Consider the following 27,702-nt stretch of genomic DNA (forward strand, 5'->3'; position numbering starts at 1 on the left):
GAAAACAAAAAGGAGACCATGTTTGCATGCAGGTTTGTTAACTCAATGATATATATGTATTTTGTTTTACATTGTTTGCAAACTGATATGTGACGCGTACTATTAATGCCAAAATAACAGGCAAAACAGGCCTTGAGTGACGGGTCGCCACTGGAACTATCATTTGTTTTTCAACAGAAATCGACACCATTCTGTATACATCTGGCCCTTCTTTGGACACTGTGCTAACAAACCTCCAAACGAGCATCGGCGCCATACAACACTCCTTCCGTGGCATCCAACTGCTTTTAAATGCTAGTAAAACTAAGTGCATGCTCTAAAACCGATTGCTGCCCGCACCCTCCTGCCCGACTAGCATCACTACTGGACGGTTCTGACTTAGAATATGTGGACAACTACAAATACCTAGGTGTCTGGTTAGACTGTAAACTCTCCATCCAGACTCACATTAAGCATCTCCAATCCAAAATTACATCTAGAATTGGCTTCCTATTTCACAACAAAGCATCCTTCACTCATGCTGCCAAACATACCCTCGTCAAACTGACTAATCAAATAAATTCAAAGTTTATTTGTCACGTGCGCCGAATACAACAGGTGTAGTGAAATGCTTACTTACAGGCTCTAACCAATGGTGCGAAAAAAAAAGGTACGTGTGTGTGTGTGTGTGTGTGTGTGTGTGTGTGTGTAGGTAAGTAAATAAATAAAACAACAGTAAAAAGACATTTGAAAAAAAGAGTAGCAAGGCTATATACAGACACCAGTTAATCAGGCTTATTGAGGTAGTACTATCCTTCCGATCCTCGACTTCGGCGATGTCATTTACAAAATAGCCTCTAACACTCTACTCAGCAAACTGGATGTCGTCTATCACAGTGCCATCCGTTTTGTCACCAAAGCCCCATATACTAACCACCACTGTGACCTGTATGCTCTAGTTGGCTGGCCCTCACTACATATTCGTCTCCAAACCCACTGGCTCCAGGTCATCTATAAGTCTTTGCTAGGTAATGCCCTGCCTTATCTCAGCTCACTGGTCACCACAGCAACACCCACCCGTAGCACGCGCTCCAGCAGGTATATTTCACTGGTCATCCCCAAAGCCAACACTTACTTTGGCCGACTTTCCTTCCAGTTGTCTACTGCCAACGACTGGAACACATTGCAAAAAATCTCTGAAGTTGGAGTCTTATATCTCCCTTTCTAACTTTAAGCATCAGCTGTCAGAGCAGCTTACTGATCACTGTACCTTTACACCGCAAATCTGTAAATAGCCCACCCAACTACCTCCTCCCCATATTATTACTTACCCTCTTGCTCTTTTGCACCCCAGTATCTCTACTTGCACCTCATCATCTGCACATCTATCACTCCAGTGTTAATGCTAAATTGTAATTATTTTGCCTCTATGGCCTATGTATTGCCTTACCTCCCTACTCTTCTAGATTTGCACACACTGTACATAGACTTTTCTATTGTGTTATTGACTGTACGTGTGTTAATGTGTAACTCTGTGTTGTTGTTTTTGTCGTACTGCTTTGCTTTTATCATGGCCAGGTCGCAGTTGTAAATGAGAACTTGTTCTCAACTGGCCTACCTGGTTAAATAAAGGTGAATTTTTTAAATAAAAAACAAGTAAAATAAAAAGTACTGAACAGCAGTTGCAAACAACAACAGTGTGCCACCAGCAGATGGCAGTGTTGACCTAGCAAGTATGATGAGTCTAGTACATTTGGCTGGGATTGAATGTAATATTCTGTTGCTGCAGCAGATCTGTCTCTCTCTCTCTCTTTCTAGCTCTTATTCTCTCTTTCTCTCGATCTCTCTCTCTTCCCCTCTCTCTAGTTGTATACCTGATGGTACGGCAACTGCACCGCCCCCAACCGCAGGACTCTCCTGAGGGTGGTGTGGTCTGCCCAACACATCACTGTCGGCACACCAGGGCCTGCCTTCCAGGACATCTACTGCACCCGGTGTCACAGGAAAGCCAAGACGATCATCAAGGTCCTCAGCCACGAGCCACAGCCTGTTCACCCCGCCACCAAGGCGGAAACAGTTTAGCTGCATCAATGCTGGGACCGAGAGACTGAAAAAAAGGTTCTATCTCAAGGTCATCAGACCACTTCCAACCAGTACCCTGCCCTGAACTTTAGTCACTGTCACTAGCCGGCTTACCACCCGGTTACTCAACCCTGCACCTTAGAGGCTGCTGCCCTATGTACATAGAGATGGAAAACTGGTTACTTTAATAATGGAACACTGGTCACATTAATAATGTTTACATACTGTTTTACCCATTTCATATGTATATACTGTATTATAGTCAAGGCCATCCGATTCAACTATTGCTTAAACAAATCAAAATATTTTTTCGATTTTAGATTCTTGATGACAGCTTTGCACACTTTTGGCATTCTCTCAACCAGCTTCATGACGAATGCTTTTCCAACAGTCCTGAAGGAAGTCACACTCATGCTGATCACTTGTTGACTACTTTTCCTTCACTCTGCGGTCCAACTCATCCCAAACCATCTCAATTGGGTTGAGGTCGGGTGATTGTGGAGGCCAGGTCATCTGATGCAGCACCATCACTCTCCTTCTTGGTCAAATAGCCCTTAGACAGCCTGGATGTGTGTTTTGGGTCATTGTCCTGTTTTTTTATTTAACCAGGTAGGCCAGTTGAGAACAAGTTCTCATTTACAACTGCAACCTGGCCAAGATAAAGCAAAGCATTGCGACAGTAGGCAACAACACATGGGATCCGTGGGATAAACAAAAGTACAGTCAATAACACAATAGAAAAATCTATGTACAATGTGTGCAAATGGAGTGCGGAGGTGAGGCAATAAATAGGCCATAGTAGCGAAGTAATTACAATTGAGCAAATGAACACTGGAGTGATAGATGTGCAGATGATGATGTGCAAGTAGAAATACTGGCGTCTAAAAAAGCCCCAAAAAAGTAAATAAAAACAATATGGGGATGTGGTAGGTAGTTGGATGGGCTATCTACAGATGGGCTGTGTACAGCTGCAGCGATCGGTGAGCTGCTCAGATAGCTGATGCTTAAAGTTAGTGAGAGATATATAAGTCTACAACTTTAGTGATTGGGACTAGGGGCTCCGCAGTAAAATAAAACAACGATAACTACCCTAAACAACCGTATACAAGACATATTGACATTAGAGAGAGACATAAAGTGAGGCTTAAAGCAATCACAGGTTTTGATTGGGAGAGCTAGCTAAGACATCAACGGGTTAGACAACAGCTAATCAGCTAAGACTACAACAACAGGTAAAATGGCGATGAATGGGCAGAGAGGGTCAGTAAATTACACACAGGGCCTGAGTTCAAGGCTGGGGCCGACAGATAAACAAAACAAACCAAATAGAATTCCGTGATTAATGAACAGTCCAGCAGGCATCAGCTATGTAGCCAAGTGATCATAGGGTCCAGTGAACAGCAATAGATGAAACAGGGAAGCTGTGACACGGCATTCATAAAGTTAGCAGGCCGGGGCTAGCAGAAGTGTCTTCACCGACGTCCGGCAAAGGCCGATTGAGGGCACATCGGACGGAATTACGTTGGCAGACCAGTCGTGATGGATTGACGGGTCCAGGCAATTGGCAAAATAGGTAATGCAGCTGGAGTAATTTCATTTGCGAGCCGGGAGATGTGCCTGGCTCGCGGCTAACGGGTGCTATCTTCGGGACAAGGGCGTTAGCCACTGTAGTCACTCGGTAGCTGCTCAAAATGGTTCCAAATAACTACTGTGGTTACTTGTTCTTTTCAGAAGTAAAATAACCACACCGTTTGTAAGCATCAATAAAACGTTCAGTTTATTTATTTTGTTTCTCATTTTTCCTAATGTGCTATTGAAGTCAGATGCATTCTGTACATAATTAGGTACAGTAGTAGGACATTTCAATTGTTGACTTTTCTGAAGTCATAGACATGGGTTATCACACCAGACATCATACTCAGTATTGTAGGTGGTGGGAACTGCAGAGTTACATTTAGTGCACTTATAGCATTATAAATATAAAGCAGACATAAAAGGAAAATAGTGCAATATTACCCCGTCTTAAACAGAAGAGGAGTCTTGATAGTCTCAGCTACTGTCTTGTCAATGATAGAAGACTTTGTATTGCATACAGAATTTAGGTAAGTCTGGAAAAACTAAAGCAAAACAATAGGCATTGATAATTGTGAAAAACATGTGCCTTGGATATCCATCAATTTGACTTATATTATTATTTATATAAATTACCTGCATGAAAAATGTAATATTTGAAAGTGGGATTGATGCTGATTGTTGTGTTTCAGTGGTAGAACTGTGCTTGGTTGGTGTGTATGTTTTATAGTTCTCGACTCTCAAGGTTACGTTACAGTAGGTCTAACGACTGACTGTCTGAGGTCGCCATCTAGTGGTCTACAGACATATCCTTAGACTAAGTATAAGCCAGCCTTTACACAATTTCTCAAAATTGTAACATGTTGGGTTAGGGGTCAATCAATAGAGGCAATACTCAAGATGGTTCCAAATAACTACTGTGGTTGCATCTGAAACGGCATCTTATTCCCTATATATTGTACTATATAGGGGAAATGGCAAAAGGGAAAATGGTGCCATTTTGGACAGATTCCACATTTCATACTAAAAATGGAGAAAACACACAATTTATGTATAAATACATGCTTATGAGGCTTTGAAGACATGATCAAGTAGACCTACAGTACATTTTCCAGATGATTTTCTGTCAACAGTGTATAGATTTTGTGCACCTTGTTATCACTGAGGAAGAACTGAGAATTAATGTTAATTATACAATACATGTAAGTGACGTTAGAGTGCATACATAATGTCATTAATTGGCTACGCAAGTCATCAGTTCATTTTCTCTTCAGAATGAGATGTGAAAAGCTCCAGTGACTGACTATGATCCTGTAAAGCCCTTCTACTTGTAAAATAAATATGTGCTTCTACTAAAATAAATATGAGTTATCATGCACATACATTCGATTAAATAACTGTGGTAGTAATTCATGTAATTCATATACATTTTTGTAATGATATAGCAACAATTATCAATTAATGGCATGTGCGTGTTTTTCTATAGTGAGATGCATCCTGCGCTGTGATTTATGGTCTTGCTTGCTTGGGAAAGCTTCAGGTATGTATTACTACAATGCGAAAACGTACATGTAGCTCCTGTAAGGGTTGGAAGCTCATAAAAATAGTTTTTGATCTACATATTGGCAACATATCATCATTCTCCTGGTCCTCAAGCAGAGCACTATAACTAGTGAATATATACATTTTATTCAGATACATGAGTTGACATTTGGGCGATGGTATTACGTTGGATGACATTCAGTAACATGTTACTTCGGGTGTCATGACACATGCCCAACACTAGAGGTCCCTCGCTCCCAACGAAAGAAAAACAGGAAGTGAAACGGACAAGCTTGGATAACAGTGGAACAGGTGGATAGGTAGATTTACATCATAATTCATGAGAACTGAATTATTGTGGAAGCATAGTCTTTATAGGCTACTCATCATTGAAGTGCTGGGACTTTAACTACACTTTTTTATCAGAACTTAAACTGAACTTGTTATCAGAAGTCACAATCAACTGCTTATGTATGTTGAGTGTAATGTAGTGTCTGAGGATAGAGCAGGTTGGATCCTGACAGGTTGAACAGTGGGAGGAGAGATACAGTAAAGTCCTGTAATGTGGGCTGTAGGCATGCAAGAATACATTAAGGAGAAACTGGAATTGGTTTTAGGGAGAGTTTTTCTGTGTGCCCTAAACGTTTTGAACTTACACATCAATGTCAATGTATCTCCTCAAGTACTGATGATGTTTTTGGTCATAAAAATAAATAAAAAACAACGTGCGTGACCTGACTCCTCTTATCTGGGTGCCTGCCTGCGATCAGATTGGTGAATTTAATGGCTAAGCTACTCTGACCTCCTGTTGGTACATTCTGTTGAAACATGATAAAGATACACAAGAGCTGTAGATGGCAATGTGCAAGTTTGTGCTTTGATAATGTGCTTTGATGTGCTTCGATTCATGCATACTTTATTCCTCCGTGTCACTATATAAGGCCTACAATACCAGTCTGTTACGGGAACACAATACCAGACAGGCCATGAAAAAAAACAAGCTGTCAAGCAAGAGAACGCAAGCAATAAAGGAAGAGATCAAGTTCTGGTCATTACAGATAGTACTGACCAGGTGCCTGAACACATCGGAACACGGTGGTGCCCAGTGTGCCCTAATTACAGCAAACAATTTGGTCCAATCTTTAAATGGCGACTCACAGAAAATGGTGGTGGCGGAAGCCATCCAGAAGTGGTTTGTAAATATGGGAGATATGTCATTGTCCTTCATTGCCATGTTCCTCAGTACATCTTTAGAACTGTACTCTACCCTACTGTACTATACTCTACCCTACTGTACTCTACCCTACTGTACTCTACCCTACTGTACTCTACCCTACTGTACTATACTCTACCCTACTGTACTCTACCCTACTGTACTATACTCTACCCTACTGTACTCTACCCTACTGTACTATACTCTACCCTACTGTACTGTACTCTACCCTACTGTACTGTACTCTACCCTACTGTACTGTACTCTAAGCACATTCATAAATTCTGATTGGACAGTGATTTTAGGAAGAGACCTATGCCACACTATGCAACAGTCTAAGCATTATTAATCATTAGATTACACTTGTTGTTTCAGAGTGTGAACTGTCTAGACCTGGACCAACCCATCTGTGTCTGGAAAGGCCTGCCCTTAGTGGAAACACATGGGCTGGTTCAGTGGTGAAGGTTTGGGTTTTACATAACTGTTTGGGTACTATCGAGGTTTTGAGTGCTGATAGCGGTGAGGGTTAGGGTGGGGGCGAAGAGTGAGGTTTGGGGATGTAAGGGGCGAGAGGGTTTGGTCTGGGTCAAGCTGGAGGTCCGGTCACTACTCTGGTTTGTTTTCCTGTTGCGTGCTGTTGCAGTGCGTGGCCCTGAGAAGCATCATGTGGCTGTGGGATCAGTCAGGGGGCTCTGGGAGGACTCTCCAGCAGGGGGCAGCGTGGAGATGGGGGTCCGTCTTTATCAGGGGGGTGGGGGGGTGTTCTCCTCTTCCTCCTCCTCGTCATGCTCCTCTTACTGCTCCTCAACCTCCTTCTCCTTCTGCCTTTCTCAGATGCAAGCTGCCCTGTCCCCCACCTCCTTCTACCTCTCCAGGATTGAGAGGGGCAGGCCTGTGGAGATGGTGCCTATCCAGACAGGAACGAAGGCTGCCGACCCCTGGTCCCCCCGTGACCCCCAGTGACCTCGGACTTCTGACCCCTTACCTCTGAACCACAGCAGTGGCTGCTTCTTATAGAATAAAACAGAGTAGAGCAGAATAAAGAAAAATGGTACACTCTTTGAAAAAGGGTTCTTCGGCTGTCCCCTTTTTGGTTCCAGGTATAAACCTTTTGGGTTGCAGGTTAGAACCCTTTTTGGTTCCATGTAGAACCCTCTGTGGAAAGTGTTCTACATGGAACCAAAAAGGGTTATTCAAATGGTTCCCCAATGGGGACTGCCGAATAACGTTTTAGGTTCTAGAGAACAATTTTTGTTTTTCTAAGAGTGTAGGGAGGGATAGTGACTGCTGAGGGGGTCCTACTCACCCAGGTCTGTGTCTGTGGTAGCTAGGTAGTGATCATTCTATTAACTCTTGAGTCTCTGAGAACTGGAAACACAGAAAGACAAGGATGAATGAGAGAATAGCAAGCAACAGATTGACCACAGATTCAGGGCCAGATTCTTTGGTGGCATACAAGGTCATATTTTCTTTCTTCCATTCGCCCTGCACAATTTCAAAAAAGACATGCATGGAACCTATTGGTCATCAAACATCATGCTGAGAGGAGCTCGCCTGTTGGCTGGAGTTAGCAGAGGGCGGAGTGACCACGCTTTGGTCCAATAGGGGGTTGAGGGGGGTGGAACAGGGCAGGTGAGTGGCGCGCCAGTAGATGTCCAGGTACTCTGCCAGGTGTTCACATGCATCCTCCAGCTGGTTCTCGTCCAGGATCACATCAAACATCTCCTGAGAGATGAGATACAGGGCATTCATAAAGTATTCAGACCGCTCTACTTTTGCCACATTTTGTTACGTTACAGCCTTTATTCTAAAAATGGATTAAATAGTTATTTTACCTCATCAATTCAGACCCTTCACTTAGTACTTTGTTGAAGCACCTTTGGCAGTGATTAGAGCCTCAAGTCTTCTTGGGTATGACGCTAGAAGCTTGGCACACCTGTGTTTGGGGAGTTTCTCCCATTCTTCTCTGAAGATCCTCTCAAGCTCTGCCAGGTTGGATGGGGAGCATTGCTGCACAGCTATTTTCAGGTCTCTCCAGAGATGTTCAAACAGGTTCAAGTTCACGCTCTGGCTGGGCCACTCAAGGACATTCAGGGACTTGTCTCAAAGCCACTACTGCATTGTCTTGGCTGTGTGCTTAGGTTGGTTGTCCTGTTGGAAGTGAACCTTCACCCCAGCTCTCTGGATCAGGTTTTCATCAAGAATCCCTCTATACTTTGCTCCATTCATCTTTCCCTAAATTCTGACTAGTCTCTCAGTCCCTGCCGCTGAAAAACATCCCCACAGCATGATGCTGCCACCACCATGCTTCACCGTAGAGATGGTGCCAGGTTTACTCCAGACGTGACGCTTGGCATTCATGCCAAAGAGTTCAGTCTTGGTTTCATTAGACCAGAGAATCTTGTTTCTCATGGTCTGAGAGTCTTTAGATGCCTTTTGGCGGGCTGTCATGTGCCTTTTACTGAGGAATGGCTTCCATCTGGCCACTCTACCATGAAGGCCTGATTGGTGGAGTGCTGCAGAGATGGTTGTCCTCTGTCAGAGTGACCATTGGGTTCTTGGTCACCTCTTTGACCAAGGCCCTTCTCTCCCGATTGCTCAGTTTGGCTGGGCAGCCAGCTTTAGGAAGTGTCCTGGTGGTTCCAAACTTCTTTCATTTAAGAATGATGGAGGCCACTGTGTTCTTGGGGACCTTCAATGCTGCAGAAATGTTTTAGTATCTTTCCCCAGATTTGTGCCTCGACACAATCCTGTCTCGGAGCTCTGCGGACAATTCCTTCAACCTAGAGGCTTGGTTTTTGCTCTGACATGCACTGTCAACTGTGGTACCTTACAGTGCCTTGCGAAAGTATTCGGCCCCCTTGAACTTTGCGACCTTTTGCCACATTTCAGGCTTCAAACATAAAGATATAAAACTGTATTTTTTTTGTGAAGAATCAACAACAAGTGGGACACAATCATGAAGTGGAACGACATTTATTGGATATTTCAAACTTTTTTAACAAATCAAAAACTGAAAAATTGGGCGTGCAAAATTATTCAGCCCCTTTAAGTTAATACTTTGTAGCGCCACCTTTTGCTGCGATTACAGCTGTAAGTCGCTTGGGGTATGTCTCTATCAGTTTTGCACATCGAGAGACTGACATTTTTTCCCATTCCTCCTTGCAAAACAGCTTGAGCTCAGTGAGGTTGAATGGAGAGCATTTGTGAACAGAAGTTTTCAGTTCTTTCCACAGATTCTCAATTGGATTCAGGTCTGGACTTTGACTTGGCCATTCTAACACCTGGATATGTTTATTTTTAAACCATTCCATTGTAGATTTTGCTTTATGTTTTGGATCATTGTCTTGTTGGAAGACAAATCTCCGTCCCAGTCTCAGGTCTTTTGCAGACTCCATCAGGTTTTCTTCCAGAATGGTCCTGTATTTGGCTCCATCCATCTTCCCATCAATTTTAACCATCTTCCCTGTCCCTGCTGAAGAAAAGCAGGCCCAAACCATGATGCTGCCACCACCATGTTTGACAGTGGGGATGGTGTGTTCAGCTGTGTTGCTTTTACGCCAAACATAACGTTTTGCGTTATTGCCAAAAAGTTCAATTTTGGTTTCATCTGACCAGAGCACCTCCTTCCACATGTTTGGTGTGTCTCCCAGGTGGCTTGTGGCAAACTTTAAACGACACTTTTTATGGATATCTTTTAAGAAATGGCTTTCTTCTTGCCACTCTTCCATAAAGGCCAGATTTGTGCAATATACGACTGATTGTTGTCCTATGGACAGAGTCTCCCACCTCAGCTGTAGATCTCTGCAGTTCATCCAGAGTGATCATGGGCCTCTTGGCTGCATCTCTGATCAGTCTTCTCCTTGTATGAGCTGAAAGTTTAGAGGGACGGCCAGGTCTTGGTAGATTTGCAGTGGTCTGATACTCCTTCCATTTCAATATTATCGCTTGCACAGTGCTCCTTGGGATGTTTAAAGCTTGGGAAATCTTTTTGTATCCAAATCCGGCTTTAAACTTCTTCACAACAGTATCTCGGACCTGCCTGGTGTGTTCCTTGTTCTTCATGATGCTCTCTGCGCTTTTAACGGACCTCTGAGACTATCACAGTGCAGGTGCATTTATACGGAGACTTGATTACACACAGGTGGATTGTATTTATCATCATTAGTCATTTAGGTCAACATTGGATCATTCAGAGATCCTCACTGAACTTCTGGAGAGAGTTTGCTGCACTGAAAGTAAAGGGGCTGAATAATTTTGCACGCCTAATTTATCAGTTTTTGATTTGTTAAAAAAGTTTGAAATATCCAATAAATGTCGTTCCACTTCATGATTGTGTCCCACTTGTTGTTGATTCTTCACAAAAAAATACAGTTTTATATCTTTATGTTTGAAGCCTGAAATGTGGCAAAAGGTCGCAAAGTTCAAGGGGGCCGAGTACTTTCGCAAGGCACTGTATATAGACAGGGATGTGCCTTTCCAAATCATGTCTAATCAATTGAATTTACCAAAGGTGGACTCCAATCAAGTTGTAGAAACATTTCAAGGAAGATCAATGGAAACAGGATGCACCTGAGCTCAATTTTAAGTCTCATAGCAAAGGGTCTGAATACTTATGTAAATAAGATATTTCTGTTTGTTATTTCTTATGCATTTGCAAATATTTCTAAAACCTGTTTTCAGTTTGTCATTATGGGGTATTGTGTATAGATTGATCAGAAAAAACCTTTAATCAATTTTAGAACAAGGCTGTAACGTAACAATAATGTGGAAAAAGAGGTCTGAATACTTTCTGAATGCACTGTAGATGGCAACGTCAAAAACCCAACTCAAATTAACACTTTATCTAAATGGTAAGCCTCAAGGGAATGATGCTAACACCCCTAACTGGTGAGGGCACGCATTCCATTAGAGTGGAAAGACAGTACCGTACACTTTGTGATTGTTGCACAATGGAAATAAATGTTTCCGTATTATTTTCATTACATACGGGTGGACACTGTGCTAGTTTGTCTCCTGCCATCATCTGTACGTTGAGGTGTTTACTTTGAGATTTCCCACGAGATTTGATGAGCCTCTGAAGAACCTGGGAGAGGGGAGAAAAATATTAACTGACTGACTGGCTTACTGGCTGGCTTTACTGGTTGGCAGACTGGCTGACTGTTTAGCTGGCTGGCTGGCTGGCTGACTGGTTGACTCGTTGACTGGCTGACTAGCTGTCTGGCTGGCTGATTGGCTGACTGTCTGGCTGACTAGCTGACTGGTTTGGCGGGCGGGCTGGCTGGCTGATTGTCTCGCTGGCTCTTTTGCTGACTGACTGACAGTGTGCAGGTAGTGGATCAGTCCTTACCTTTGGAGAGGACACCTTAACATAAACGATGATAGGAGCCAGGGATGTTTTGAGGAGTTGTGTTGGGTGGTTGATGGTGTCTGCATCCAGAACTACGAGCTGTAAGGTCTTAGCCAGCTCAAAAATTCTCTCAATCTCACTCTGGACCTCAGCTACCACCCCAACATACACAGAGAATTACAGTCAGGTGGCACAGACCAACAGAACCACAGAAGGCACAGTAAGTACAGAGAAGAGAAAGTGTGATGTTGGTCCTGAGGGATATAGTACAACCATCAACACAGCTGTCTAAACGATTTCCCACAGGACTGACTGAGGGCTATTCCAGACCCAAAATGAAGATGAACATTTGAAAGCTCCAGAATTTTAGTAATTAAAGCTGAACAAGTCATCCTCCACTCACCTAGACTGGAGCGTGTGTTGGACCTCTCCATGATGGCCTTCTTGTTCAGTACAGACCTTTTGGCTAATGACAGATCAGCAGTCACCCGTGTGATAGAGATTCTGAAAAGATAGATACATTCAGATGGATAGATTCAATTTAATTGGACTATTTAAGAATACAATTCCAGCCACACAAATGGGTACACTGCATTCAAAATCAGCAAGCATTTTCACAAAACAATTTGACAACTTATTCCGTAGTGGTTCTGGCTGTACCCACCTCCCATCAAACCTGTGTTTCAGGAAGTCAAACAGGGCCTTCTGCATCATGTCTGTTACCTGGAACACAGCGGGGAGGATGATGATTGGTTAGGAGAGAGCACTGACCCCTGAATGGTCATGGCCAGAGTCACAGAGCTTTTAGAATGGACGTCATGTTAGTGTCCTTATTCGTGACATTTTGGTGGTATAACAATATGAGACCGCCTCTGACAATTTAGCTAACATTCAAAATCAAATAGCTAAATGATCCATGCTATGACCATCTTAAAACAACCCCCCCCCCCCCTCCCCCAAGAGCTAAGTTCTCCTAACCTGCTACTAAAAGTCCATTCTGGTCAATTCTGACGTAAACTGTATACCATCTAGTCAAAACGATCGTTCGCCACAACATGCTCCCTGAACAGAAGCTCCCTACACACTGTTGTCCATATATGGAATAGTCTTCCAGAGCATGTTATCGGTGACATCACAGACACTGGTCTACAGGCCTTCAAATGCTGACACTTCCTGAACACACCACCCTCCCGATCACAACAACACACTTACCACCCCCCACTGACCGCTGAGCTGCAGTGAACCATATGATTGGACAACTGGATACTTATTAAGCCCTCCACCATACTCTCTTCAGGAGGACACATTTTTTTGCCACATCTACATACATTTTACCTGCATGGTACTTTTCTATACAGCAGTCACATAACAATAATACATGACCATACATCAGCTCTTTAATCCCACCCCTCAGCCACTCTCAGCCCATCCCACCTATCACCATAGACCTCAGCTCTTTAATCCCACCCCTCAGCCACTCTCAGCCCATCCCACCTATCACCATAGACCTCAGCTCTTTAATCCCACCCCTCAGCCACTCTCAGCCCATCCCACCTATCACCATAGACCTCAGCTCTTTAATCCCACCCCTCAGCCACTCTCAGCCCATCCCACCTATCACCATAGACCTCAGCTCTTTAATCACTCCCCCTCAGCCACTCTCAGCCCATCCCACCTATCACCATAGACCTTAGCTCTTTAATCCCACCCCTCAGCCACTCTCAGCCCATCCCACCTATCACCATAGTCCTCAGCTCTTTAATCCCACCCCTCAGCCACTCTCAGCCCATCCCACCTATCACCATAGACCTCAGCTCTTTAATCCCACCCCTCAGCCACTCTCAGCCCATCCCACCTATCACCATAGACCTCAGCTCTTTAATCACTCCCCCTCAGCCACTCTCAGCCCATCCCACCTATCACCATAGACCTTAGCTCTTTAATCCCACCCCTCAGCCACTCTCAGCCCATCCCACCTATCACCATAGACCACCCTCGTTTGGTTTCCATGTGCCATATATTTTTCAATTGTGCTGTGATGTTTTACATGAATTTTGAACCTAATTTTTGAACCTAATTTTTGAATCTAATCGCATAGTATCCACAGATTGTGAGCTCAAGATGAAAACATTTCCTACAAGTATTATTATATTATTGACTGATTGAATATGGATTTCTAAATTATCCAACACTGCTATTTGTAAGGTTAATTTTAAGTGAATGTTGTGATTTTTTTCTGTGACCAGAAACAAGCTACATAGGAGCAATACCAATAATCTTCGTAGCAAAATCTACAGAGCTGAGATTGTTGTATGCATCAGTGGAGGCTCCTCAGAGGACGAAAGGGAGGATCATCCTCCTCAGTGAAATTTCATAAAAATAAAAATAGTGAAACATTACAAAAGTTATCATTTTAGATAAAGCTGTATTAAATATATTCCTATGTCACCAAATAACTGTTTAAAATACACTGTTTTGCAGTGAAGGTCTACAGTAACTTCAACAGCACTGTCTGGGGTAGCACCATTGTGTAGCCGGAGGACAGCTAGCTTCCGTCCTCCTTTGGCTACATTGACTTCATATATGGTAATTATGACCACAGTCAAAAATGTTGCAGTATGAACTGACATGTTGTCCAGCCAATCACAGAATTAGGACTAGAGAATGAACCTAGCGAGTTATATTGGGATTATGCCACAGAGCATTATGGGGGTTCTGTGTGTTGAGAAGCTTGGTGACATTGTTGGATAGAGATTAAGAGTGAAAAGTGATAGTTGACAAATTTTTTTATATTATTCAATTCAAATGATTTTTTTTTTCAATTACAGAAGACGGAGGAAGTATATTATAAATTGTTTTCTTGGTTTTAGAACTTTATTTTTGTGTCCAGCTAGTGCAATTTATTTAAATGTGCATTGCTAACTTCAGTAGCTAGCTAGCTAACGTTACCAGCGCGATTGTGCAGTTTTCTCCGCCAGAATGGTAGAATGGCCAACGCTGCCGAAAATGTTGTGGTCTTTTTGTTGAAGAACCTCTTTCATTCTCTGGGGTACACGGTGCGAATTAAAAATGAGGGTCAACCTCTGCCTGAGATAAGTTTCATGAAGAAGGATGAAAAGGTGAGTGCGTTCAACAGCAACTGGTATCAAAAGTATAGCTGGTTAGCAAGGAGCCTTTCTTCAAGCCGCCTGTATCGCTGGCCTTGACTGCTCTTTGGAAAATCTGAGCCTTGGTCAAAAGGTGGGTACAGTGACCCGAAGAACATACAGTGCCTTGCGAAAGTATTCGGCCCCCTTGAATTTTGCGACCTTTTGCCACATTTCAGGCTTCACATTAAGATATAAAACTGTATTTTTTTGTGAAGAATCAACAACAAGTGGGACACAATCATGAAGTGGAACGACATTTATTGGATATTTCAAACTTTTTTAACAAATCAAAAAATGAAAAATTGGGCGTGCAAAATTATTCAGCCCCTTTACTTTCAGTGCAGCAAATTCTCTCCAGAAGTTCAGTGAGGATCTCTGAATGATCCAATGTTGACCTAAATGACTAATGATGATAAATACAATCCACCTGTGTGTAATCAAGTCTCCGTATAAATGCACCTGCACTGTGATAGTCTCAGAGGTCCGTTAAAAGCGCAGAGAGCATCATGAAGAACAAGGAACACACCAGGCAGGTCCGAGATACTGTTGTGAAGAAGTTTAAAGCCGGATTTGGATACAAAAATATTTCCCAAGCTTTAAACATCCCAAGGAGCACTGTGCAAGCGATAATATTGAAATGGAAGGAGTATCAGACCACTGCAAATCTACCAAGACCTGGCCGTCCCTCTAAACTTTCAGCTCATACAAGGAGAAGACTGATCAGAGATGCAGCCAAGAGGCCCATGATCACTCTGGATGAACTGCAGAGATCTACAGCTGAGGTGGGAGACTCTGTCCATAGGACAACAATCAGTCGTATATTGCACAAATCTGGCCTTTATGGAAGAGTGGCAAGAAGAAAGCCATTTCTTAAAAGATATCCATAAAAAGTGTTGTTTAAAGTTTGCCACAAGCCACCTGGGAGACACACCAAACATGTGGAAGAAGGTGCTCTGGTCAGATGAAACCAAAATGGAACTTTTTGGCAACAATGCAAAACGTTATGTTTGGCGTAAAAGCAACACAGCTGAACACACCATCCCCACTGTCAAACATGGTGGTGGCAGCATCATGGTTTGGGCCTGCTTTTCTTCAGCAGGGACAGGGAAGATGGTTAAAATTGATGGGAAGATGGATGGAGCCAAATACAGGACCATTCTGGAAGAAAACCTGATGGAGTCTGCAAAAGACCTGAGACTGGGACGGAGATGTGTCTTCCAACAAGACAATGATCCAAAACATAAAGCAAAATCTACAATGGAATGGTTCAAAAATAAACATATCCAGGTGTTAGAATGGCCAAGTCAAAGTCCAGACCTGAATCCAATCGAGAATCTGTGGAAAGAACTGAAAACTGCTGTTCACAAATGCTCTCCATCCAACCTCACTGAGCTCGAGCTGTTTTGCAAGGAGGAATGGGAAAAAATTTCAGTCTCTCGATGTGCAAAACTGATAGAGACATACCCCAAGCGACTTACAGCTGTAATCGCAGCAAAAGGTGGCGCTACAAAGTATTAACTTAAGGGGGCTGAATAATTTTGCACGCCCAATTTTTCAGTTTTTGATTTGTTAAAAAAGTTTGAAATATCCAATAAATGTCGTTCCACTTCATGATTGTGTCCCACTTGTTGTTGATTCTTCACAAAAAAATACAGTTTTATATCTTTATGTTTGAAGCCTGAAATGTGGCAAAAGGTCGCAAATTTCATGGGAGCCGAATACTTTCGCAAGGCACTGTAGATGGTTCAGCAGGCAGCATATACATGCTCACATCAGATTCAAGCTTCTGGGAAAAAGCTGCATCCATCATGACGAAGGTCTGCGTATTCAAACTGCGCGACACAACGAGAAAGTTAGAAGAAACAGGGATGTTCTCAAGCGGCTTATCAACACCACTGCGTTTTTTGGGCATGCAAGAATTTTCTTTTAGAGGACACTTACGAGAGGGCCAGTTCCTCCGGCAAGGGAAACTACAAAGAGCTCGCAGAGTTAATTCCACGTAACAATGCTTTATTGCAGAACATATCGAACTTTCGACCGATTTCATAGCTTCCATCGCATCATCCATTTCGCGTGCCCTCAAGTAGGCTTTCCACTTTCCTCCGGGTATTTATTTAGCAAAGATGAAAACACATAATCACTCCGGACAGACACGAACAAAAACTAGTGATATAAATGTTGCAGCAGCCTAGGCTACACCTAAACATTAGAGATCTGACATGCTGTATGGGATGAAAGCTAGACAATTTTTCAGTCTGATCAACTGTAGGCTACTAACAAGAGCAGATGCATACAGCCTATGTGCCCTGTCCATCTGGTCAGGGTAAACTAATTGGTAACGTTATGTATTTATAGTCCATTTGTGTATCAGGAGAAAATATGAATGTGATCAAAATTTGGCTGGCTAGACTGCCAATATGTTTTCAATCCAAAATGATTAACTGGAATCAATCAATCAACATAATAGTGATGACAGATGTGAGTACATTTTATACAAGGCCTGCAGTTGCATGTAACTGCATGATGCAAACATTCCAGGAAACTGTGATAAGACCAAAGAGTTAATTGCAACTTTTCTATTGAAATTGGTTTGTGGTAAGTTCATTTCGATTTTTTGAGATACTGTATGAATACCAAGTATGTCTACTTCACCATCCGCTCGTTGAATTGGTAAACTACCGATACGTGATATGGTACACTTGTCATAATTAGGTTTTAGTCCAGAGAGACAAGAAAAGTGATCAACATCTTCAATGAGACTGTGCAGGGATCTAGATTGCGGACTTGTGAAAAAACTTGAGCCATCGCAAACATCGACTGGGTTTCTAACCCCTTGATGTTCTTGTTGGATATAACATTTCGATGGCGATAATAAATAAATATGGAGATGGTCAACTGAATGTCACTTTATATCTGATTTGGCCATTGTTCACCAACAAACCTCTCTCTCGGCCTCCCCTTCTCCCTCCCACTCTCCCTCTCTGAAATATTTAAAAAGTCAAGGAACCAACATCTCTATGTCCTTTATTAAATAAGGACAGATCTATGTGTGTGGTCTGTTTGTGTAACTATAGGAAGTAGACAACATGGATCTGAGTGTTCCTGTCTTTCCATCTCACTGAAGACAATGTTAGTCTGACTGTGGCAGTGGAGCTTAGAGAGCGGTAATCTCTGTGGAGGAGCAGACAGAGAAACCTTTGCCTGGCCCAGCCTGTGTATGTGTGTGTGTGTGTGTGTGTGTGTGTGTGTGTGTGTGTGTGTGTGTGTGTGTGTGTGTGTGTGTGTGTGTGTGCGTGCGTGTGTGTGTGTGTGCGTGTGTGCGTGTGTGCGTGTGAGCGTGTGTGCGTGTGTGTGTGTGTGAGAGAGAGAGAGACGAGGAGTGGCCGCCTATAAAAAATAAAAAGATGCCTTGTGAAATAGGGGATAAAACCAAGAACTCCTACTGCTGCAACTTCCCTGCTGTCTTGGAGAGGGAGAGAGGGAGGAGAGAGGGAGAGAAGGAGAAAGGGAGACAGAGAAAGACAAAGAGAGAGAAAATGAGAGAAGACAGAGAGAGACGAAGAGAAAGACAGAGAGAGGGAGGGATGGAGAAGGAGAGAGAAGGCTGACGTATGCCTCCGGAGCATCCCCAAAGCACATCACGAGAGAAATGCATAAATATTTCACAGACACACAAAACAAACGGCTTGGCTCTCAGCCTCCGCAGTCACACAGGAGAGAGAGAGAGAGAGAGAGAGAGAGAGAGAGAGAGAGGGGTGGCAGAGGCAGAGAGAGGCAGAGTGAAAATGTTAAAGGAGAGAGAGATTTCATCTAATTATATGCCTTATAGTTGTGCAGACTTGTTTGTTAGGCGCATGCTAAGTCAAGCTCATTACAGTCAAATAGCATGCAGTATCATCTTATCCCTTATATCCCTACCCATCTATTGTAATCTGTATGGGGCATGTACAGTATAAGACACAGGCTACGTGTTGATTTTCTATGTGATTGTGAGTGGGCAGCACATGATTCGTATAGTTACTGTATCATAATGTAGTGTAATTTGATCATAATATGTTTATGGGGTTGGCCTAATGGGCTAATGGAATGGAAGTTTGTGTGCGTGCGTGCGTGCGTGCATACTTGTGTGTCTCTGTGAGGGTGTGTGTGCGTGCTTACTTGCATGTGTGTGTTTCAACCAGCTTCTCACCTCATAGCCTTTTAGGGAGGGCCCCACCAACACCACCGGCCTCATGGAGGGAACAACATCATAGGGTGGGAGATGCTCTGTCTGCACAGGAGACACACACACACTGGGCTTGGAACAACTTATACTTTAAAGACCTTAACAGAGCCCTGAGTTTTTCCTGGACAGATCATGTGGTCAGGGAAAACTCTGGGCCCAAGCTTAACCTAACCTCATACAACCACCTGGATGTCTTGCAAGCTTACATTCTGTTTCGCTTAGGGTTGCAAAATTCGTGGAACTTTTAATAAATTCCCTGGTTGTCAGCTCATTCCCTTCTTATTCCGGGAGCCTCCAACCGGGATTTTGGGAAAATCAGGAAATGTATTGAAAATTCCCAAAATGTTGCTACACGGAGCGATAATAATCAGCCTGGTAATTACGAGGCTAAGCATAACCCCCCCAGTCATTGAGAATAGGATCTACCAAAGACTGTGGAGTAGAGTATTTTACACATCAAGAAATCAAATCAATCAAATTGTATTTGTCACACGCGCCGAACACAACCTCATCATGAAATACGTACTTACAAGCCCTTAACCAACAATGCATTTTTAAGGAAAATAAGAGTTAAGAAAATATTTACTAAATAAACTAAAGCAACCACGAAAAAAAGAAGTGGCAAAAAAAAAGTTACAGAATAAAAGAACAATAAGGAGGCTGCATTCAGGGGGTACCATTCTTATTCCTGGATCTGACACACAGGAGAATAACCTGCACGACCGACATACCTGCTTTGGCTTCTGTTTGGCTTGTAAAAACAAGAGAAAACAGATTTAGCATTAAAGCAAAGACGCATGTCTACTTATGGAGAGCAGATGGTATGGTGTCTGAAAAGAGGATATCCTGTGGCTCCCTTTCATACCCATTCATCCAGTAAAAAGCAGCAACACTGTCAGGGTTAGAATCTGAGTTTCAGGCATTCTTCCTGAATGGACTTCAGGTCACTCGGGATACAGCGCACATGGTCGAGTCTAATGACTAAACAGGCTTTGCGACACAGCGTAGTATAGAATTGTAATGTCCCTCCATGACGGACATTTTTCTTTGCCATCACTTCACATGAATCAGGTACGAGAAGGAAGCGTGAGGTCAATCACCTGCAGATGGTGGTGTGGACCTCCAGCTGGACGATGTGTTCGCTGCTTTCCTGCAGGACAGCAACATGGTGCGTGAGAACAAGTTGAGGATTCAAGGACTATACAAGCATGTTATCTTTCCTTGAATCCTCTCCTTGCTTAACATCATATAATAAATACATGCCATTTAGCAGACGCTTTTAGCCAACGCGACTTACATCATGCGTGCATACATTTTACCCAAGGGTAGACCCAGGAATTGAACCCACTATCCTGGTGTTGCAAGCACCATGCTCTACCAACTGAGCTGCCAACTGTGCTTCCTTCTGTCATGTAAGGAATTCCTTGCTAACGTTTTGAGGAGGCAGGGAGAGGATGGTAGAAGAGGACACAAGGAATCAAGGAAAGAATACTGAGAAAGAGATTTTGAATGTAGCATGGGGATGGATGTATGAGAGCGGATGAACCCTGACCTCTGTGCCTGTTTTTGTTCCTGTTTGATCCGCATGGCCTCCAGTTTCACCGGGCTGGGGATGAAGGTGATGTCCGCCCCCTCCTTCACCAGCCGACCGATCCACCAGTCATTGCTGTATTTCTGCAGACATAGAGACAAAATGGACATCAGTCAAGTCCAAATGAAATTGCTGCCAATGCTGTTCCAAAAATATGGCAGCAGTGGTGAATGTGGCTATATAGTGACAGGGACAGGGATTGTAAGTGATATAGTGACAGGGATTGTTGATGATGATGCAGACGGAGCTCCACTCACCTCTTTTATATGTAGAAAGTCTTTGGTTTCAAAGTTGATAGCAGCACCTTGGACAGGACAGTCCCCATCTAAAGCCCCACAGTAACTCACGTTGGTCTTCACTGCAAATGCTACCGGTTTCGACTGGGGAAGACAGAGAGACACAACATATATGAAGTGTTTATGAAAGGATTCTGTTACCTGACAATATTCCATCCAATGGGGATCTCTCCTTGGCTCTCTGGACCTGAATAACTGCTTCATCTTAGTTGCCTGAGAACACATTCACATTTACGATCAGAGGAATAGTTGAGGGGAAAAGAGAGCTTGAAGAAGGGTCACTCCCATTAGCTCTCTCCTGCTGCAGTTGGGCCTGAATAAACTCCTATATAAACTCTACTGACTAAAGTTGAACTCTTACCATAACTCAGTTGGGCCTGACGTTTGGCTTCAAGCTAATTCACTAACTAAACTCCTGACTCCGCTTACTAACTCTACTAATCTTGGCTCTCTGACTAGCGGGTGGAGGAGAGGTTTCCTACCATGGCTCTCTGACTAGCGGGTGGAGGAGAGGTTGCTTACCTTGGCTCTCTGACTATTGGGTGGAGCAGAGGTTGCCTACCGTGGCTCTCTGACTAGCGGGTGGAGGAGAGGTTGCTTATCTTGGCTTTCTGACTCGAGGGTGGAGGAGAGGTTGCTTATCTTGGCTCTCTGACTAGCAGGTGGAGGAGAGGTTGCTTATTTTGGCTCTCTAACTAGCAGGTGGAGGAGAGGTTGCCTACTGTGGCTCTCTGACTAGCGGGTGGAGGAGAGGTTGCTTATCTTGGCTCTCTGACTAGCGGGTGGAGGAGAGGTTGCTTATCTTGGCTCTCTGACTAGCGGGTGGAGGAGAGGCTGATTATCTTGGCTCTCTGACTAGCGGGTGGAGGAGAGGTTGCTTATCTTGGCTCTCTGACTAGCAGGTGGAGGAGAGGTTGCTTATCTTGGCTCTCTGACTAGCCGGTGGAGGAGAGGTTGCCTACCGTGGCTCTCTGACTAGTGGGTGGATTAGAGGTTGCTTATCTAGGCTCTCTGACTAGCAGGTGGAGGAGAGGTTGCTTACCTTGGCTCTCTGACTAGTGGGTGGAAGAGAGGTTGCCTACCGTGGCTCTCTAACTAGCGGGTGGAGGAGAGGTTGCTTATCTTGGCTCTCTGACTCGAGGGTGGAGGAGAGGTTGCTTATCTTGGCTCTCTGACTAGCGGGTGGAGGAGAGGTTGCTTATCTTGGCTCTCTGACTAGCGGGTGGAGGAGAAGTTGCCTACCTTGGCTCTCTCCAGCTGCAGTTGGGCCTGGCGCTCGGCTTCAAGCCGAGACGCCTCGGGGTCGTCCTCCAGGGACACGTCGGAATCCGAGGGTCTACTAGTGTAGGAATCAGCTGAACCCTAGAGAGAGGGAGGGAGAGACAGAGACAGAGAGACAGAGAGACATAGAAACAGAGAGACAGAGAGAGGAAGAATGAGAGAGTCAGCCAACAGGAAGGGGAGAAACATAACACCACACAGGAGCCCATTTCCTGTGAACTTACTTCGACTGTATTGCTGATAATGTTTCTATCAATCAAATCCAAGCTCTCAGTGTCACCCATTACTTCAGATCAGATGGCTTTATGTGGACTCCCTGCTCCAGTACCTGAGATGAGCACGCTCTGTCCCTTTACCTGCTGCAGGTACCTGTCTGGCCTGGCCCTGCACCCATGTGACCTGCCTAGCTGGGACTGGCAGTTCCAGTTCCTCTTCAGTTCCTGCTTTCCAAAGCAGTCCTCTCTGGGGAGCATGTATGTGAGGCAAGCACTGCAACAACATGCAGTACATATGGTAGCGTTCCAATGTTTATTTACTAAAGTGAATGAAGGGAAACCTTGTATTATATACAGTACGTCTACCGTCGATTGTGCTGCAATAGATGCTGCAACCACATTCAGCCACACGATTCTGAACATACGTGTATCTTCTAATGGAAACAGTATTATCAAGTTCATATCGCCCACCATCAGTAAGTCACCACACAATCACAGCCATAACTTTGGAGACATGAACAGCATAGCCAAGATAGGTATCAAGTTATTAAAATATCTCAACACTTTCGGAAAGAAACCTGGTTAAAGGAAGAGCAGTCCAAGACACTAATTGCCTCGTCGTATCAGCTCACTGTCAGTCAAACCTGTCAAGGGTAAAAATACATCTCCCCCTCCTCGGTCAGTCCTAAACCCAACACTCTGTACACTCACCGTCACTGCTTTCCAATCCCTGTCTCCTTTCAGTCTCAGCTGGCCCACACACACCAGAGGAAGACTGACTCCTCACATGCCAGGCTGATACACATAAAACACCCACACACACCACTTCCAAAGCAGCTCCAAATATAGCTCAATAACAACGGCACAGCAGCAGGCAGCCTTCTCTTTTTTCACCTGTCCCTCCCTCCCTCCCTCCCTCCCTCCCCCCTCTCCTAAGTCATTTCTGCAGGCTCGATCCAGAGCACAGTTTTTCCTCTCTTTTTTATTGTTTTTTAAACTTGTCTTTCTCCACCCCCTGCTCCCCTTCTTCCCCTCTCTCTCCCCCATCCCAAAACATTTTGGGGCTTGATCTTCTCTAGTTACATGACCTGCAGCATGGCCAAGCAAGTTAATGTTTCGGACATTTTCGGACCACTAAAACAACTATTGATTTGGAACCACGGAGAGTTACCTCAAGTCACAACGACAACAGGAGCTGCCTCCACTATTCCAGCACCGTTTCAACGTCAATGTTTCAACATCGTCAAATCGCCTCTGCTTCGTCTAATACAGGGACAATTTAGTCCAATCAACGTAAGCTAAATATGATGTGGCTGTCCATGGTTCTGATTTACGTATGTGTGTGTGTGTGTGTGTGTGTGTGTGTGTGTGTGTGTGTGTGTGTGTGTGTGTGTGTGTGTGCGTGTTTGTGCAAGTAGAAAAAAATGTTGACTCACCCTACTTGTAGAGAAACGCCAATGCCATCCTTCTCTCATTCATGTTGACGAAATGGTCTATCACTCTGTCATACAATACACACTTTTCGTTTTTGTTGTCCTTGGCTACCTGGCTAAAATGCTTGCTCGCTAGCCTAACTTCCATTCATGGGCAACGTTAGCTAGTTAACTTTGGCCTTCTGCGTCTAGCTACATATTCATCTTCCATCCTATCAGGACAGGGGCACAAAAATGTATGAATTAATGGTTGGATCAGAATCGCCTTTATAATCATCATTGGCTAGTACGGAGAATTATGTAAAACCACAAATACAAGTCCCTATCTCCATCCATGGCTAATTTAGGAAAGGGACAATTTTAGCTAGCTGGCTAAGCTAGCCCACTGAGGAAAACAACACAAATCAAGTTTTTCTGTCAATGACGTATATTACCAATGGGATTTCATAGGAGTGACGCCAAATCCAAATTGGCTTCCCTTGACAATTTGTTTTGGTGCGCCAGGACCATTCATGGTTGAGCTCAACGCTGAATGGCCAGATGGGGTGGCCAGATGCTCGCTGGCTTCGTTCGGCCTTCAATGCAATAGGCGGCAACAATGTCATACTCGTTTCGACCAGACAGCATCAGATAGGTGTCCTACACATAGAGAGACAGAGGGGCGCTGTTTCACTCGCTCGGATGCTTTCTCCCATGAGATGCATTCAGCCTCTTGCAAATTGAAGGAAAATGATGAAACATGGTCAATTCCCTTGGCATCCCATGAATACACGCCATTGCTTCCTTTCCAGTGGCAGCAAATTGGAACCCCGGCTGGATTCTGTCAAGTTCCACCCAGTGCATCCTCAGAGTAAAGTGTGAGAGACGGGAGGGGAGAGGAGGGGAGAGGAAAGAGGAAAGAGGGCCGGAGAGCAGGGAAAAGGAGTGGAGAGGGGTAGAGCGGAAGAGGGATAGACTCGATGGATATAAAGGCGCTCTCTCTCTGACACTGTCCTGGTCTCACAGTCCCACACCACAGCTAGAGTATAGAGTCTTAGAATATCTCTTAGATTATTCCAATTTCCAATTCCCTGGTCTGTGAATCTGAGCAAAACCAGATCAATACAGTCATGTGATACTAGGAGAGACACAAGATCCTAGAAGGGGATGACATTCAGTAGGCGTGGCTGTAACATATGTGGTGTAGCGAGAGAGAGAGAGACAGAGAGAGACAGAGACAGAGAGAGAGAGACAGAGAGAGAGAGACAGAGAGAGAGAGAGAGAGAGAGAGAGAAATAATGAATAACAATAACTTGGTTATATACATACCAGAACCGGGTTGATGTGCAGGGGTAGGGTATGCTACCCTTGCACATTGCCGACAGTAGCTACCACCCTCTCACAGACACACACGTTTCACGTATTCCTCTCTGACAATAAAATAATAAAGCATTTTCTCTTTCACACAGCGACAGCGAATAATACACGAGGTAGCAACAACATAGTCTGCCCAGGTGGTGGCACCCCACACACAGCAGTCAGTTGAGTCAGCATCTCTCAGTATGTGACTGAGACCAGTATGTGACTGTGACCAGCCAAGTCAGTTAAGAACACATTCTTATTTACAATAACGGCCTACACCAGCCAAACCCAATTGTGCACCACCCTATGGGACTCTCAATCAGGGTGTCTGCAGTGAGGCCTCTAGCACTGAGATGCAGTGCCCTAGACCGCTGTGCCACTCAGGAGCCCGGTATAAATGATAATAATACCACTTTCCCCCCAATAACAGTTCAGACAAACTCATGGACAATTTCCATTCAGCCGCTCAGATTCTGTTTTAGTAAACCCACGTTTTTGTTGATTGAGATAACACGATTTAGCTTGAATTTGTTTTACACAAAATCTCTTATGACATGTCATACTTGTTATATATACCATTCTATATCTTTTAACTGAATTGATCCCCTTTTATCACCTCCAAACTCGGTATTCAGCACAAATGTCTCACACAAGACTGCAACATGCAAAGTACAAAAGTGGAGCAGAGAAAGTCCAGAGCGGGGAGATGGGAAGACATGTGTTCCTGTATACCTGCCAAGGAAGGGGAAAGGCAGGGGAAGAGTGGGGGGTTATGCTTACAGAGTGAGTGAACAAGAACAGGCTTTCTACTGAGGTAGGTCGAGCACGTTGAAAACACGAGGAGGGGTGGAGCACGGAAGAGAGGAGAGAGGGAGCGGTAGCAGAGGAGAGGAGCGGTAGCAGAGGAGAGGAGCGGTAGCAGAGGAGAGGAGCAGTAGCAGAGGAGAGGAGAGGTAGCAGAGGAGAGGAGCATTAGATTAGCATTAGAGCATTAGATTAGAAGAGAGGTACCAGATTGTGGAAACAGAGAGCAGATGGAAAGACAGACAGATGGCCTGATGCTGCAGAGAGAGAGAGCGAGAGAGAGAGAGAGAGAGAGAGAGAAAGCAACAGAGAGCAACACAATACCTTATTACCGATGAGTCCTGTAGCGCTCGAGTCGGACATGCTTCTACCGCTGCCTTCTCTCTCTTCCTCTCCATCTCACACATGCAGACCCCTCCCCTCCTCTTCTCCCCCAGCCTCCAAGCCCGTCGTTAGTTACAGGCAGAGAGAGAGGCAGTGCGCACAGGCTCGGCCTAAGTGCTCCATCCTGACGTTAGTGCACTGCCTGCCTGCCCGCCTTGGCTGGGCTGAATGCCTCAACAGCCATTTCCTATACAAGATGTATGCCCTAACTGCAGTACTGGTGCTTGGTGAGCCATATATGCCCTCTCACTGGCCGGGTCGGTTCTGCTCTAGTGTCTCTCTCCCAAGCTTCAAACACTTTCTTTCTCCCTTCTTTTCCTTCCTTCTTTTTTTGTTCCTTTATGCAAGAAGACCTTGTTCCTTTCTTTCCCCTTCGCTCGATTCTTCTTCTACACACCCCTCCAGTTACCATGACACTGCTTATCCCCTGTACTGTAGTGTACCCCTTCTCCCTTCTCTCTAGTCTGTAGAACACACGGACCTCATTTCTCCTGCCAGGTAAAATACATCCCTGTCCTCTACAGGAAGGAGACTATGTTTCTCCTGCTTGTAACTGTATTTAGAACCCCTCCCTTTACATTACACATATTTCCACTGTTTACAACACATCCCCCTCTATAGGATCTCTGTGATAACTCTATGATAACCTCGCTATGTGATAACACTCTATGATAACCTCACCATATGATAAACTCACTATGTGATAACCTCTCTATGTGATTACCATTATATGTGATAACCTCTATATGTGATAACCTCTATATGTGATAACCTCTCTATGTGAAAGCTCTCTGTGATAATCTCACTTTGTGATAACCTCTCGGTGTGATAAGCTCTATATGTGATAACTCTCTATGATAACCTCTCGGTGATAACTATCTATGATAACCTCTCTGTGTGATAACTCTCTATGATAACCCCTCTATGTGATAACTATTTATGATAACCTCTTTATGTGATAACTCTCTATGATAACCTCTCTATGTTATAACCTCTCTATGATAACCTCCCTATGTGATAACTATCTATATTATAATCTCGCTATGATAAACTCTGTGTGATAACGCTCTATGATAAACTCTGTATGTGATAACTCTCTAGGATAACCTCTCTATGTTATAACCTCTCTATGATAACCTCCCTATGTGATACCTCTATGATAACCTCTCTACGTGATAACTGTGATCATGAAGGATATATTTCACAAACTAACCAACACCATGGGCCAGTAGCAGAGAGGGGTCG

At 44.1% G+C, this 27,702-nt stretch overlaps 1 protein-coding gene across 4 annotated transcripts in view; it reads right to left on the reverse strand.

Annotated features, from left to right (window-relative positions):
• Positions 1–3,811: 3,811 nt before the first annotated feature.
• Positions 3,812–27,702, reverse strand: part of LOC110491935 (voltage-dependent L-type calcium channel subunit beta-4) — a 34,168-nt gene continuing 10,277 nt past the window's right edge. The window contains exons 2-14 of one of the 4 annotated variants that reach the window (XM_090202681.1): positions 22,242–22,361; positions 20,961–21,083; positions 20,665–20,786; positions 20,213–20,262; positions 19,844–19,863; positions 19,077–19,157; positions 12,403–12,461; positions 12,142–12,242; positions 11,739–11,890; positions 11,379–11,474; positions 7,943–8,113; positions 7,695–7,756; positions 3,812–7,395 (exon numbers count right to left, since the gene is read on the reverse strand). In XM_090202681.1, coding sequence (XP_090058807.1) covers positions 7,727–7,756; positions 7,943–8,113; positions 11,379–11,474; positions 11,739–11,890; positions 12,142–12,242; positions 12,403–12,461; positions 19,077–19,157; positions 19,844–19,863; positions 20,213–20,262; positions 20,665–20,699 — 795 coding nt within the window. In that variant the 5' untranslated portion in view covers positions 20,700–20,786; positions 20,961–21,083; positions 22,242–22,361 and the 3' untranslated portion in view covers positions 3,812–7,395; positions 7,695–7,726. Of the gene's footprint in view, positions 7,399–7,694; positions 7,757–7,942; positions 8,114–11,378; positions 11,475–11,738; positions 11,891–12,141; positions 12,243–12,402; positions 12,462–19,076; positions 19,158–19,843; positions 19,864–20,212; positions 20,263–20,664; positions 20,787–20,960; positions 21,084–22,241; positions 22,362–27,702 lie in introns of all 4 variants that reach the window. The other 3 variants (XM_090202682.1, XM_090202683.1, XM_090202684.1) reach the window with 3 other exon arrangements.

This window comes from Oncorhynchus mykiss, chromosome 16 (assembly GCF_057628025.1).
Source record: "Oncorhynchus mykiss isolate SJ-2025 chromosome 16, ASM5762802v1, whole genome shotgun sequence".
Lineage (NCBI taxonomy): Eukaryota > Metazoa > Chordata > Actinopteri > Salmoniformes > Salmonidae > Oncorhynchus > Oncorhynchus mykiss.